General features: G+C 46.1%; 1 protein-coding gene across 2 annotated transcripts in view; it reads right to left on the bottom strand.

Moving 5' to 3' along the window:
* Positions 1–16,108, bottom strand: part of LOC102024131 (phospholipid-transporting ATPase IB) — a gene marked incomplete at its 5' end in the record, with an annotated part of 454,403 nt that overhangs the window by 37,197 nt on the left and 401,098 nt on the right. For both annotated transcript variants that reach the window (XM_005406335.2, XM_013505503.1), the window contains 2 exon segments: positions 5,278–5,382; positions 11,931–12,019. In XM_005406335.2, coding sequence (XP_005406392.2) covers positions 5,278–5,382; positions 11,931–12,019 — 194 coding nt within the window.

The following is a 16,108-nucleotide window of genomic DNA, read 5'->3' as shown; positions in this document are numbered from 1 at the left end:
TACACCCCCAGCCCGTAAACATTTTAAAGATCAAAGGATTTCTGTTGAAAGATCATGGCATAATGGACATTTTTGAGCTGAGTACTTATTCTGAGTGTACTAAAGACGTTTTCTTCTTTTGCTTTACACACACACACACACACACACACACACACACACACACACACAGTGGATTTAAAACCAGCAGCAGGAGAGTGCTGGCTGGGGTGGAGGAGCAGTCTCTGGTCTTTGAAATCTTGCTGATGTGTTTCACGTGCCGTCCCTCCCCCTTAGTAGATAACACTCCATTAGGATCCCCAGATGGCAGCCCGGCTTGGACCAGGGCCCTGCTGGCTTAGAGGCTGCTCGGACCCAGTGGAAGCTGGGTGAACACAAGGCTTCTTTGCCCAGGCAGGGGAGGGGGTCACTTTCCCTCCCGAGGCCTCAGGGGTCTGTCTACGTTACCCAGAGCCGATCACAGCGCACACAAAACCAAAGAGACATAGAAGATTGCTAGCGGAGGCTCACGCTGCCACACCGCTCCCTTTATCCAAGGCACTGTATGAGCTGCACCTGGGGTAAGCACCTGAGGGAAGGAGAATCGTCCTTTCCTGGCAAACGCAGGGGTGGCAACCAGCGCTCTCTGACCTTGAAGCTGGAGAAGATGAGCTCGGGCCCACCCTACCTGCTCCGAGCAACTGTGATGAGCGAGCGCAAGATGAGCTGCAGTGAAACAGGGTCTTGTTCACTCGGGTTAAGCACAGCCGAACAACTCGAAGTTCCCACGAATACACTGACCTTTACCCTGCCTGCCCAACACCTGGGACATGCAGCGCCCTTGCCTCATGCCAAGGAGGGAAAAAAAGGATGAAAGAGTTCTTCCTCGCACATGACATTTTGGACATCTATTTATGTAGTGTCTCTATGGGTAGGTGGTCATGGGTAGATGTTCTTCTAGCAGAAGAAAAATATTCGTGAGTTACATTTCAAGAATCGAGAGAGACATATATTACCAAAATGTTGAAAAGAGGAATTCTTCCATTAACTCTTTATTTCTTGGCTCAAAAGAACGATACGCTGGGTAGACCATTCTGCTACCCACACAGCAGCAAGGCTTACCCTCCACTCAGCAAGGGTTCCAGCGACGATGGTTTTACCAAGTATTCTGACCAAGCCAAATATCAGTAAGTGTCCAGTGCCTATAAGGTGCATAAACTACGCATAAAAAAATCCCCACACCAAATCCAAACAAAAACGAACCCTCTTTCCAAAAGGCTAAGCCAACGTCGAAACACGTCTTTCTATTCATGAAGCATTTGCTTACTTTTTCACCGTATTTTCTGGATATAGGATTCTCTGCTTCAGTTTTTCTCATTGCCAGACTGTCTTATCAAAGTCATGAGAATAGGCTTACTCATGCATAACTTTCACAGGTGAATTTGAAGAAGTTTGCTAGTGAGAAAGTATAGAGAAGCATGTTAATGAGAACTTAACATGTTATCACCATAAAATTTGGGATGTAGATAAATTCATTAAAATGCTTGGTTAAAGTATTTTACTGAATGAATACCACTTGGTGGGAAACTTTGAATTCCTAACTTCCATGTCAAAAGTAGAACTGTAAATGTGGCCCAAGTAGTTTTTGTAAGATTAATGCCTTAAGATTTCTGTTCTATTTCCTATGAGTGTGTTTCTAAGAAAAACGGCTCCAATGCTTGCGGTTGACCTTGACCTGGATGCTGTGACTTGGTGGAAGGTCCTCACAGCCCTAGGGAAGGTGGCAAAGCTGAGCTGAGTGAGTCTCCGGGGTTAGGACGCTGCGGGTTCGCATGGAACCTGGGCCGGGGCAGGGATGCAGGGCCAGCTCCCAGCCCACTCATATTTGCACAGGGAGCATGGTGCGAACGTCACGCCTGCCTCTGGTGTGGAGTGCCGCTCCACCGGGGATTCTAGTTTAGCAGTTACTTTAATCACCCTCTCCCTGGAGAGCGAGTGGCCGTGTCTCGCTCACACTCTCCCTGTGGCCCTGTCCAAAATGAGCTGGCACATCAGGCACCCAGTCACCTTCCCTCCCTCATGGTCACCTCGCTGCATTTTTGCATCTCTGGCTAGTCAGTCAACAAATACCTACACAGCTGCCACCTACGGATCAAGCTAAGAGTTAGAGAGGGCTATAGGGGCAAACGGAAAAAGCAGCTGGGGTGAAACAAAAGAATGGACAGGACAGTGTGAAAGGGGACAAGAACACCTAGGCTCTCAAAGAGGGAATCCATAAAATCTTCAGAAGCAAGAACCCAGCTGACGCTTCTATTCCCCCAGCCCCTGCAGCAGAACTGCACAGAAATCCAAGCAGGTGTGAAAGAAGCAATCAGTGGTGATAAAAGAACAACGGAGAGGTAGCAGGGCAAGACTATCTGAAAGGGAGCAGCACGCTCCGTTATCTACTTCCCAGAGGGACCACCCAGAGAACCTGCAGCAATGAGGAGGAGGGGAGCGCAGGGCGGGCGCCGGAGGGCTGCCTGGCGGAGCCGCTGCTCTGCCTTCTGGCTCGGAGTGCCGCAGGCGGCAGGGAGAGGCTGGGGCCGGGACAAGAGGGACAGCGTAACTAAGTGGGGTGTGCGCACACACATATACACACATACACGTGTGCACACACACAGTTGCACCAGCCGACAAGGGACAAGGAAACTAATCTCTAGGTGGAACAGGTAGGAAATGCTACTTAAACTCTGCTTCTGATATACCCTTGAATAGTAAAGACTGAATTTTGAACAGGAAAAGCAAATTTTAAAATCATGTGTTTGGGTTCTGTGTGGCCCACGTGTATCTAGCGTTCTTTTTATCAACAGGCAGAGATGGAGTTTACCTTCTCACATTCTCCCGCAAGGCTGACAGTGCAGGACTCCTCCCAGCACCGTGACTGGCCGAACGGAACACTCACGACTAACATGTTGCATTCCTGCAATGGCTCAGCGTGCTGTGCTGTATGTAATATTGCATAAGCCCTAACCCACCCCGCAAAAGCATTAGCCTTCTTCTATGACACAAGAGGAGATGGTCCATTATACGCCTGTCTTGGCCAAGGTCACGTGGCTGAGTGGGTCAGTCAGTACTCAAACCCCGGCTCCAGATCTCTTCAACAAGCCTGGGGCCCTCCTAACTGAGTGGTGTCCGCCCGGTCTCCAGCACAAAGCCTTTCTTGATCCTTCCAGCCACGTGTCTCCTGGGTCCGCTGCCACTTCTGCATGTGACCAGCACCAGGCCAGCTTTAAGAACCTCAGAGGCCAGAGGGGACCATGCCCCATGTCAGAGAAAACACATGAAAGAGCATCCTCACATCACTTTAATGTTTTTCTGTGAAGTGTTTGGGGTTTATAGATTTGCTTTGAAATTCTCATTTTAGGGCTGGCGATATGGCTCCAGGACAGAGCTCTTGCCTGGTACTTGTGAGGGCCCTGGGTTTGATCCCCAGTACTAAAAGTAAAAGAGGAGGAGGGAAAACAAATTCCCATTTCATTTAGAAACTACTTACGCTGATTCAGCGATCTTGTGTACACTTGAGAATCTGTGAGTTATAAGAGGGACTGTAGGTTGCTTCCGACTGTGACAAAACCTACTGTGCTTATTAATAGGTATTAAGAGGGATGCAATTATACAGAGCTTTATATATTTATTAATCTCAACTTGCCGGGGTCCTCTATTGCCTACTTTGGAGCCTGTAAACATGCTTTTTGTCAGGCCTCAAAGAATGTTGCAGGGCTTTGAAAAGCTAACAGGTGTTATGCCTTGTGCCTAAACTCCCTGACAGATGAGAGTGCTGAGCTTGCTTCAGCCGGGCGCTGCTTGGGAGGCTACCACTACAGACCTGAGTATCCAGCCCCACATCGCCGTGACTTTAAGCTTAACGAAGACAACGTTTTCTGTCCGATAATTTTTATAGTGACTAGCACAGCTGCCATAGAATGAATGCTTAATTACTCATTAAAATATAACTCACAAATAAATCCAGGGGCTGGGGATTTAGCTCAGTGGCAAAAGCGCCTGCCTGGCAAGTGCAAGGTCATGAGTTTGGTTCCCGGTACCGGAGAAAAACCAAAAAAAAAAAAAAAAACACACAAAAAAACAAATAAATCCAAACACTATTTTAATTACATAGATCCTAGATCAATATCCCCTTCCTAAAATATCAACGGTTATTTGAAATAATACTACTAAAACTTCTTGAAATGTTTGAATGGTCCTTCTAAAAACAAAAATCTGCTTGGGCCAGAGATGGTGGCGCTCCCTCGTCATCCGGTACTTGGGAGGCTGAAGATTGCCATGAGTTCGAGGCCAGCCTGGGCTACACAGTGAGTTCAAGGACAGCCTGAACTGCATAGCCAGACTCTGTCTCAAAAACAAAACAAACAAAACAATAAAAAACCCCACTGAAACAAAAACAAAAAAATCTGCCTTATCTTCATGGCTTTAAAAGACGGCCCAAATAAATACAATAGAAAGCAACAGAAAGGAGGAGGTTTTAGAAGTTATTCCACTTGCAGATGTTTGTTTTATGCATAGTAAGCCACCGATTTCCTTCTAAACACTTAGACATTCTATATCCCTCATACAGCAATGGTTTTCTGTTACTGTAAGTGCTCTTGGGCACAGAGAAATCTCCACTGGTAGCACACAGATTTTACACAAATGCACTCTAGGAATATGAACATTTTTAACACATGTGATAAAGTCGGCATTACTCACACACCCAGCTGCTAAGTTTGGGGAAGAGCAGGCTAATGCTCCGCGAGAGATAAGGGCAGCAAGCCACAGCTTTTTTGCCAGAAGTTCCCACAATCTTGCACAACTGCAGCAGAAAGTAATAATTCACTAAAAACACCTCCATCCCACGTGTGCTGAAGTGGACGGTAAGGGATTTGTGCGAATAACTAAATACGCATCTTCGAGCACCCACTCTCACCGGAGATGTTCACCCCGGGGTACAATGACTGGCCTGCAACGGAGCTGTGGCTTCTAGATCCTTTCTCGTAACACTGCTCATCTGGACTCTTCTACATGTCACTTTCAAACTGAATCACAGCCCCCGTCTTACCTAGGACAGGCCCAGAAGTCAGACTTCACGGGGCTGCGAAGGAAGTGCAGTTTAAACCTTGCCAGGGTGCCATTCTCAGAGACTACCCAGGTGACTGAAACTGATCCCGTGCTTGCCTGAAAACCCAGGTGCGGGGCAGGGCGGGAACGACACGCAGGGAGAAAGCTGGGGTCGTTTCGGGCCTTCCCCCACGCCCAGCAGCCTACCTCTTCCCATTGCTGTCCCTCAGCATGGCTTTCCCCATCACCCTGGACTTGGTTTCCAGCTCCTGCACCTCCTCCAGCAACGTCTTTTTGTAAGTGTGCTTGGCCCTGTATCGAGAGAAAAAGAGCAAAAGAGAAAAACATGGCATGAGAACCCGACACGGCTGTCCAGTCTGGTTACTCCTGGCTCTGCACACCTGGATACCCTCTGGTGAGGCCGAGGCTGGACCTCTCGGCACACTCACAGTCCTGCAGACAACACAAGCCCCACCAGCACAGCCCAGAAGCATCCGCAGCGCGCGGGTGAGACCCAGAGCACACACGGCAGAATTCATCCCCCAGACGGCTGACGGTCTGCAGGCCCAGCTGGGATGCCCACTATGCCAACCAAAGAGCGTGTGGGGCCCACGCAGACCCAGGGGTCGGCCCGGAGGTTTTTCACTGCAGCGCCCACAGGCCCAGGAGGTGCCTGAAGCCCTGACCCTGTGGACAACAGTGCTCCCGGACCAGCTGCAGTCAGAGCGCCCAGGGGCTAGCGTTTCCTCCCTTCCGCTTTGGTGGAAAAAGTCAGTGTCGCAGAAGGAACGGGGGTTATTCTGCCGCTCAGAGTGCTGTCTTCTATTTCCTCATTAAATAAATTGTGTGTGTGCATTAAACAGCTAAGAAACAACGGAGACTAAACAAAGCCAAAACTGAACTACTGGGTGAAGAGGACATAGAAGAAAAGGGATTTAGTAAGGCTGGGTTAGATAAGAGAAAAGAAACACTATAAAGTGGAGGCTTACAGATCAGTAAGACCGGCAGTTTTCCCTATTATGAAAAGAGCTGTATCGGTCTCATTTCCTTAGAAATACAAGTGAGGAGCCCAGGAGGCACCAGGACTCAAAGACCTGGTAACTACTGAGCACATCTGCATAGAGGTGAAAACCGTGTCCGTGGACCCTCTGAGGACGAGGGCGCTTTCCACAGGGGCCTGTGTTCTCCTCCAGCCCTCCAGCATCAAAGACAGAAAGCCCGTTAAGATAAGGCCGAGTCACCCAACACTCCACGTTAATCTGTAATGGGGTATCAGCCAGAAGGCACTGTATACGCGCCTGTCATCTTTCCCCACAAAGTAAACAAGAGAAAGGCACACAGGTTTCAACACCTAATACCTTCATTACTGCAGACGGTGTTCTGAGACCCAGGATTGATAAAATACTGCAGTTCAAAGCAGAGACTCTGGAATTTTAAGTTAAAAAAATAAACGAGAAAGGCCAATATTTTGCTGGAGATAGTGAAATAGGATGTTGCAATGTATACTGTTCAGTACTACTGAATATTTTGGGCTCAAGCTTTTATCTCCTGGGCTTGTGGGGCTCTCTTGATAATAAATGAAGAGTGGCATGCCCCACCCACTCAGAAGGACCCTGAATCCACAGGTGCTGGGTAGTCTTGCAGGAAGATTGAAGAATGAGCTTGGAATGGTTTAGATCTAAACTATTCTTCAGGATTCCCCGCCGTTAACTTCCAGAGCAGGACAGAAGAGGGTCGCTAAGGAGGAGTCGCTGGAAGGCCCACTGGGCTCAGGGGACTGGAAACCCATAATTTGGGCCAAGTAAAAAAGAATGTGACACTGAGCACACTGGCGCTGCCAGTTTTTACCATTCACTAAGTGGCCTAGGAGGGCAGCGGCCTGGGAACCTCCACGCTCCCAGAAATCTCAGCGGGGGAAACTGCACCCAGAATGAGGTTTACAAGGCAAGTCGGCACACTTTCTGCAGGCCGGCTCCTGTGTGCTAGCCTGCGAGCTGCGCCGCTGTCTGAGTGCGCTGGACTGCAGCGCCGGCGACGGTGTGGCTGTTCTGTCTCTCCGCGGCACTTGAAGGGATGCTAGCGATGGAAATCGTTTTCTCAAGCGCCTCTACCTATTAAGGCCCAAGTTAGAAAAAGGAGTCTAAAATCTCCCTGTCAAAGTCTCCATGAACTTATTTATAGCTTATCAAGTCAGCCTTTTAAGCATTAGCTACTGGCGTGTAACGTCGTCTGGCCAAGAGTTGAGGTGTGGGTCACACCTTTGACAGGGTAAGTCTGATTATCTGCAAGCGGCCTAGCTGTGGTGGCCAGGGCTTGGTTCATCTCACCCTGCTCAAGACACGAGGCCCCCAGACATGGGACAGAGGGGGGCGTCTGGCTACTGACAGAGGCATCGATGTGAGCTTCCAGATACAGTGCAGACTATCTCCAGGCTGAGGGGCTCTAAAAGAAATACTTTCGTTTAGGATCTTGACCTTTTTATCTTCTTGTTTCTAAGACGTTTTTTCTGGACTCTTTGGTTTGCAAACAAGCCAAAAGAAAATGTTAAATTATAACTGTGTATGAAAGTGGAAATAACGTGCTTCAAGAGAAATTAGTATAGTTAGGGAGTTAAAAAAGCAACCCAGGCTCATTTGTAAGCAGAAATTGCTTATTACCTTTTATTGTCATTGAGCTGCCTATCTCGGATTATAACAAGGAAATGAAGTCATTCTGGAACTGGGGAACGAGCTGCATGATGCCTGGTCACAGAGAGGAGACGGAGTTTGATAATAGGAACCTGCTTCTGGGTTCCGTGGCCTTGAGCTCTGCATTATTTTTATAAAATAGCACTAAGGAATTTCTCCTAGATGAGAATTTGTACATGGAACTTACCCGAGCATCTGTCATAGGTGAACATTTTGGAGGAGTGCAAGCTAAAGGATATTAAAGTAGTTCGGGGCAATTTATACTTCATACTTCTAACAACACTACCTTAGCCAGGTATCACATGTAATCAATCAATTATTTTAGTAAAAGATAGGCCAGCTTGGGCCCTTAAAAATTCTGGTGGACAGGATAATAGGGCAGGCATTTTACAGCATCCCAAATCTGGCTTAAGGTAGTCTAATAATGCATCTTCATCCACAAACTTGACAGACTTCGTAGAAAAAAAGGACTGATTTACCTCATTCTGTTTTTTGTTTTTTTTTCTTACTCTTAACAGCCCAGGTCCTGAATTTGGAAGTGAGAAACTAGGAAAAAAGGGGGAAATTGAAGGTGAAGCAACTAACTCACATTTTTAGGCACCTGCAGAAGTCTGCAAAGGTGGGCCTGGGCTGTGTTAGAATTTAAAAACCCTTTAAAAAGACGGCATGACCACCTAGGTGTGGAGGTATGCGCCTGTAGTCCCAGCTACTACAGAGGCTGACGCAAGGGGATACCTTGAGCCGGGGGCCAGGAATTTGAGGCCAGTCTTAGCAACATAGGGAGATCCTGTGTCAAGGAAAAAAATGCAAAAGAAAAGGAAAGAAAACAAAAGAAAAGAAAGGAAAGCAAGGAAAGGAAAAGAGAAAAGGAAGAAAAGAAAAGAAAAGAAAAGAAACAGGATAAGCACCAAAGACAAAAACCATTTCTATGACCCACTCAAGGCAAGACAGAAGCACTGTAGCAACATCACCAGCTCCTGTTGTTACACAAATTCTTCAGGGCTGTGTACTAAGTCACCGCAGCAAGCACAGGTGCTCTGGGTCCTGGGTTCGATCACTAGCGTCTGCCCCCCACCAAAAAAGAAAAAGGTGTTCTTAACCTGTTCCTTAATTCCTGTTCATTAACCTAAACCTCTTCTTGTAATTTCAAGGTACATCACAGTGTATCACGCCTCAGTAAATATCAGACAGCTGAAACCAAGTGCTTGTTCAGTGTGCAGGAAGAAAAGAAAAACAAGGCATTTTCGAAAGCTGCAGCTCAGAAAGCGCAGTGAAACTGCGGCCTTACCGAAGCTGATCAATTCATTGCACGCTTTATCCCTTTGGAAAGAGCCTCAAATCTGCTTGCTCCAACAATATTTCGGGCTTTTCCTATATTATCTAATTTGGTGAAATCTCTCTCTTTGCTTACGGATGAAATTAAAGTTTGCATTATTTGGGGGCTTAGCTGCTGCTTCTATGTGGTACACAGCTATGGAAATTATATTTAGATATTATAAATTACATTATGTTTATGTATGTTTTGGAATGGGGTCTTGTCAGGTTGCCCAGGCTGTCCTCAAACTCACAATCCTCCTGTAGGCTCTGGAGTAGCTGGGATCACAGTCTCACAGACTACTGCACCCAGCTGGAAATGATATATTTGATTTTAATAGTGCTGGGTATAGGACACAGTGCTGGGTTGATGCTCTACCACTAAGCTACATCCCTACCCCAAAATGATACACTTTAAAACACAGAAGTAAACTGAATATGAATTCTTTGCTATTTAATCTACATTTTAATTTCTTTTTGTGGCTGATTTCCTTACAGACCTGTAAACTAACTCTCCATATGAATTTACCGGAAACATAATTTGAGCTAGAATATAGACCCCGTGATCAGAGGGATAAGACCCAGATAAATTCACAAGATTCTTGTTTTTGAGGAGAAGGGTGACTATACTCTGGATGTTAAATAGGTGTTGCAAACTGGGCAAATATTCCAGACGGCTTGAGATAGTCTGCCAGTGGACCAATATGCTGATATGCGCTATCTTTTCTGGTCCTTTAAATAAAACAAGACAAAAATGCTTCCTGGAAAGCGCTTCTGGATGTCAGTAGGAGCCATTCTGGCTCAGCTGAGAGTTGAGGTCTCATCACTCTGAGAGAAGCGGTGCTTCGGCCTGCAGCTGCCTCACAGGACAACATACAAGGCCAGCCTTCCTGCCCCTCCCTCCCACCACGCTTCCTGTGCACAGCCCCAGGGTCTGCTCCAGCTCGGCTGGAAAGCTCCTTGGAAGGAGAAGTGACTTTGTACTCTTTCCATATGGTGGAGCTGGAAGCAGCATTTTCATTTTTTTTTTAAAGACAGGGTCTTGCTGTGTAGCTCAGAGTGGCCTTGAACTTACTGTGTAGCCCAGACTGTACAAACTCACGGCAATCCCCCTGCCTCAGCCTCCCGAGCACTGGGATTACAGGTATGTGCCACATACCTAGCAGATTTATTCTTATTAAAATGTAAATGGTGATAATTTTACAGTGTGGGTCCTGCAACAGGACCAAAATCAAGTCTTGTTGGAGGGAACGGATAATCTGCTCCACAGACAGGGAACCTGTACGCGGAACGCACTGGAAAGCGTGCAGACACAGACCAGGAGCCACAGACTTCATAGTCTGTACTCTTGGAAGAAAGAATATTTTTGCTCGAGTCTCACTTGGCAAAATTAGTCTCAGTAAAAGATGTTTTCATGATATTAATTTAAGATAGCTGAATAAAGACAGTCTGAGACTAATTTATAAGCTCACCACTACTTTTCAATCACTATACACTGAAAAGCTATCTGACATAGCCAAGGCCATGTTATATTTATCCAAAACTGACTAATACTTGCAAACTTCAACAAATTCAGGTAGGGAATAAATATACTGTGCTACTGGCTCGAGGAGCGAATGACAGAACTCACAGTGCAGCTATTAGATTAAGAAAATAGCTTTCTTGGCCACCACCTACGTTTCATTTTCAAGGATTCTGATTCTGCTATTTACAGAACACAGTCTCAGCCAATACAATGGAAGCATTTAAGAAGTTCTAATTATTTTTTATTAATAACTGAAAAATTAAGGGAGCAGCAGGAGAAAACAAAGATATATGCTATAAAAAGTGAATACTATAAAATTCTTCCCCGTTTCTTTCTACATTAACTATGATGGTTGTCAAATCAATGCCAAAATGAGGACTTTTTCAAAAGACATCCTTAACTGTCAACCAAGAATAATTTTCATCCAGTGTGGGAGGTTGGGGAGAGAAAAATGAAATTTGATGTCTTTTCCTGGAAGGTTTGGATTAAAGTCTCAATTCTCTACCTTAGGGCCTTAAAATAATTGTGCTTTGCCCGAAGTAAAGCCAAGCTAGGACTCTCAATGTTCAGGGAAGCTGGAAAGTATTTGTAGGAAGTGTTGGGCCCATTCACACCAAAATCAAGATTATATCATTTGGAGCAATCTCTCTTTTGCTCCTGGATGAAATTAAAATTTGCATCACCTTGGGACTCAGCTATTTATTTTTTCACATTGCAAGGAGACATTTTATGAATGATGCATTTTAGAACAGAAACAAAAATTGAGGATAAAATTATTTTCTTAACCTGCACTATAATTTCATTTCTGTGATTTTATTTTTTTTTTTTCATGAACCTGTAATTTAACTCTGTGGAAGAATTTTATTGGAAAGAGTGCTTCTGTGGATTGTTTGGAAAAATGAAGATTTTTTTTCATTCTTGTCATCTGCGATGACTTGCATATACACAATTTTCCTGTACACATACGATTTACAGCTGGGCCATGCTCGTGATCATTTATCATCAACAGTTTAAGATATTAAAAAAAAAAATTTAAACATACTCCCTAAGCTTGAAGGCATGACTCTATATTTAAAACGCCATAGACAAGATAATCCTCCTATTTACTTTCACCTTCACATAGTCTCTCTCAGAACTTTCTGTTTATCTGAATTTTCATGTTGGGGAAACACACTTTTTTTAACACAACACAACACAACACTTCCCCTGGCAGGGGGCAGGAGACCTGATTCTTTGACTTCCCCATATCCCTTCATATCCCGGGCCAGAGCGCATGTGATCCGCTTGCGGGGACAGATGACCGAGACTTCGGGCTACAAATGATTCCCACTTACGCTCGCCACGCCACGTCTTCCATCAGACATGCAGTGGGAACCAGGAACAACCCCAGCCAGAAGTGTGCAGAACTCAGGACCATAGCTGCCTGCAAGAAACAAAAGTCACAAATACATTAAAGCATTTTCTTTTAAAGATAGTGCGAAGCAATTTAATTGGTATAAAACACCATGCAACACAGAAAAGAGCAACAGAAAACAGGAAATCCAGCAAAAGGTAAAAGGTACCCAAAGGGGGGCGGAGAGGCTGGCTTGGCTCCGTTATCTGCAACGGTGCTCACCACCACTGTTTTACTCTGTCCTGTGTTGTTTCTATTCTGTAAGGAGCCTCGGCCCCTTTCCCATAAGAACGCTATTCTAAATCCCTCCTAGAGAGAAATGCTGCTGGAGCTGCAAAGCTCCCGTGGAGTAAGTTCGGTTTCACGGCCTTCCTCCATTCATTTTGCTGCTTGACGTCCTTCACAGCTCTTCCGGTCAAAAACCAGCTCTAGTCTCAGCTACCCGGTAGGGCTCTTCCCCACCGGAAGAGGGGATTCACAGGTTGGCATCCCTGGCTTCACACAAGCTAAACCCACGTGGTGTGATCTGCGTGATGCACTAGAGTACGGCATATATTCGGAAGAGAACCTATGGGGTTTCTGGGAAGAATTCTTGAAGACAGGATGAGACAGGATGTGGGACATGCTGGAAACATAGAAAGGATTACAACAGTTGGGAGAGGCGGAGGGCCAGAGGTTCCAGTGGGGGCGCGAAGGACAAGGGGGAGCAATGCAGAGGAGCATGGGACTTTCTTGCTCCTGGCCGGGAAGTGACAGATGGCCTAGGATGTAGAGGGAGAGAGGGTTTCGAGGGGCAGAGCTGCAGGGCTAAATTAAACGTCAGGTGAGAAACTCTGGACAGAAGCACGGGGAGGGAGGGGCCAGTGCAGACTCCCGACATGTTGTTATGAGTGAGTCACATCCGGGAACACGGAGCAGCCCACAGCTGCAGCCTGGAACCTTGCAGGGCGGCTGCTTGGGAAAGCGACCAGAGGGAAGTGCGACTAGAGACCCTTCACGCTTGCTGGTTTGCTTTTCTGGACTCTGCAACCATTTATCCTATTGGAATAGACAGATTTTGCTAGAAATGTTACACCGTGAGGCAAGCCTTCCAGAGGAAAGGGGAACAGAGGGGCCGAGACATGATAAACTCCAGGGACCCTGGGCCTGTCTAGGAGGGGCTGAGAATCAGGAGGCCCCCAGGAGACTTCCTTTGTGCTGGATGAGCCTGGATCCACCCTGGCGCCCCTGGCATGCAAGGGTCAGCTCGTTCTTTGATTTGCATCTTTTGCTCCAGCAGGCAGAAGCTGGCCCTTGAAGCTCTGTCTGTCTTGCAGTTTCTCACAACATCCTGAACCCCGCAATCCTGAGCAACCACCCCAGCCAGTCTGGCCACGCCCATGCCTAAGCAGGTCCTTTGCCTCCCAGCTCCGTCACATGGTTCTTGGCATTTATGACAGTTAAACTGACAAACAATGAGGTTTGGGGTAGAAGTGCCCAATGCCGACCCTGGCATGGGAACGCCTGCTTTCCTCTCCCACAACTAAGAGTGCTTGGGAAAGAAAATATGAGCACATTTTGCCATACCAGTTATATATCTCAGCATTCATCCTAAGAAAGGAGAAAGTGGGTAAAGAAGGAAGTCAGGAGTATTCGAGATTGTGCTATATTGGCAAAGAAATGAGAAATAAATACCCAAGAAGGGACTGATGGGATACATGGCAGCACCTGCACACACTGCACTCCGTGCAGCCAGGAAGAGACACACAATTGTATGCTGAAATAGAGATGTAATACGACGCTGCTAGTGAAAAATAAGGGCTCTAAGACAGCTTCTAGGAAACCTACTGTGCAGTTGAGAAACGGAAGAGCTGTTGGCCCAGGAATTCAAATTAGATTTGAAATGTTCAGAAAAGGAGCCAGGGAAAGTAACCCTAAAACGTGAATCCTTGAGATGCTGAGCATTTTAAACCAGTCCCTTGGGACTGACAGATGCTAGATACAGGCTTTTCTCTGCAGTTTCCTATCCATCTAAAGACCAGAGTCACCAATAAAGAACACAGCTGTACTTAATCTTCTTACTGAAATTTCATTAACCAAGGATGACTGAATTCATATCACAGAGGATGCAAAGGGTCCTGGGTTTGAGCTGTAGCACTGAAAAAACAAACAACAAACGAACATAGAGGAAGAGACCAAAAATCAAATACCATCCCCAGCACGCAGAGGAACCTTCTCCCTTTTGGCTCCTTCTTGGCCCTAAGAATCCTTTACTCTTGCTCTAAAATCACCTGCATTGTCTTCCTCTCTCTGTCTTCTGGAGCGGGTATGTTTTCGTTTAATCCTAGAAAGTCCTCTGAGAGTCTCACGTTCAGAGGTGGAGCTTTTGGAAGGTGCGTGGGTCCTAGGAAGGGTCACACTCACCCATGGGTTAATCTACGGATGCGTTTATAGATGAATTTGCTCGTAGGAGGTGGGACCCCGTCGGCAGGGAGCTGAGCTGGAAGAATGTACTGCTGTCCCTGGCTCCCCACTTCTTTTGCTGCTTCCTGGTCCCCTGAAGCTAAACCTGTCATGCCCTTAGCTTCCTGCTTCCAGCTTCCAGCTTGCCTTGCGTCTCCGAGGAGACTTTGTACTTGGATGTTTCAGCAGTGCTGGAACTGTTAAGATTTGCATAACTATTAGAGATAGATTATAATGTACCTTGTATAATGAGATAGACACGGACCTTTTGGTGGCCAGGGGCTGAATGTTATGGTTTAGATCTGGAATGTCTCCCGAAAGGCTCATGTGTTCAGAAGATGATTGGCTCATGGGGACGCTCTACTCATCAGGGGATTAATCCATTGATATGTTCATGGTTAAGTGTGCTTTCGGGGGCGGGGCCTAGGTGGAGGTCGGACACTGAGGGTGTGGCCTGGAAGGATGTATTCATGTCCCTGGCTCTTCCCTTCCCTGCTGCTATGACGTGAGCAGCCTTCTTCCTCCAGCCCCTCCTCCACACTGCTTCTCTCTTGGAGCCGAGCAGCCATGGGGTGAAACAGTAAAGCCATGAGACAAATAAACCCTTCTTTAAGTTGTGGGTGTTGGGTGTTTTGTCCAGTGATGGAAAATTGACTAATACGGGAAAATAAACTTCTAAGCTTTTAGACCTCTCCGGGTACTTGACTTCTTGTGTTAATCCATGCATATGAACAAATTTATACGTGTCTTCTCTCATTGATATGTCTAACCCAGTTTATTAAAAATACTACAACCTTCAAAAGGGACAGGGAGAAATTCACCTTACCCAGCCACATTACACCAGAGGTTACTCTGTCTTTGTCATTATACCTATGCCAATATACATGAACATACAGCATCCTCTCTACAGTCCTTCCTTGGTATGCCCTCATCTTTAAAAAGCATCACAGGACTTCAAAAACAGTGGGGTGGCCCCAGTCTTGACAGTAATGACCCAGCCTCATATGTACATATTCCAAAAAGCACACAGAACAGACGTCAAATCAGCATCTGGGAGGCACAACTAGTGATTTGCATCCTCATATTTTTTTGGTCTATCTCTACTTCCTATTTCTCTTGCACGAAGAATGTTTCACATAAGTGGTGGAAAAACTCAACTTCCCCTCTACAACCAGGAAAATTGTAAGAAGGGGCTTGGATGAGCCTGCTTGGGAGGAGGGTCTCCAGTCTGGCAGAATCTGGCATTTTGTTCTTGCTGCAGAGGCCAGGCCTGTAGAAGGAGGACCTGGGCAAGCCCTGTGTGTGAGGGTCTATGCAGGATCTCTGCTAGGCATATTTGTCAAAGCACATAGACATTTCACAAAATAATGCTTTATTTACAACAGATTCTGAAACTCAGTAAGATTAAAGGCCCCTTCCAAACGAACTAAAGTTAGGCTGACATTTGGAAGTATTGTTTTGTTGTTTGGTTTTAAAACTAGGACCTGGGAATAAAACATAACATAACATAACATAACATAACATAACATAACATAACATAACATACAATATAATAACTTTATAGGTGTGTCTCAAAAACTTTCTGATCTGATTTTCACAGATTGAGATTTGGGGTCTTGAACCCCTTTTAAGCCCACAGCTTTAAAATATTTTATTGAGCTGGACTTGGTGACAAAT

This window comes from Chinchilla lanigera, unplaced genomic scaffold (genome assembly GCF_000276665.1).
Source record: "Chinchilla lanigera isolate Chin_1 unplaced genomic scaffold, ChiLan1.0 scaffold00096, whole genome shotgun sequence".
In the NCBI taxonomy this organism is placed as follows: Eukaryota; Metazoa; Chordata; class Mammalia; order Rodentia; family Chinchillidae; genus Chinchilla; species Chinchilla lanigera.
The sequence above is the reverse complement of the archived record's forward strand: the minus strand, read 5'-3'. Positions and strand labels throughout refer to the sequence as shown.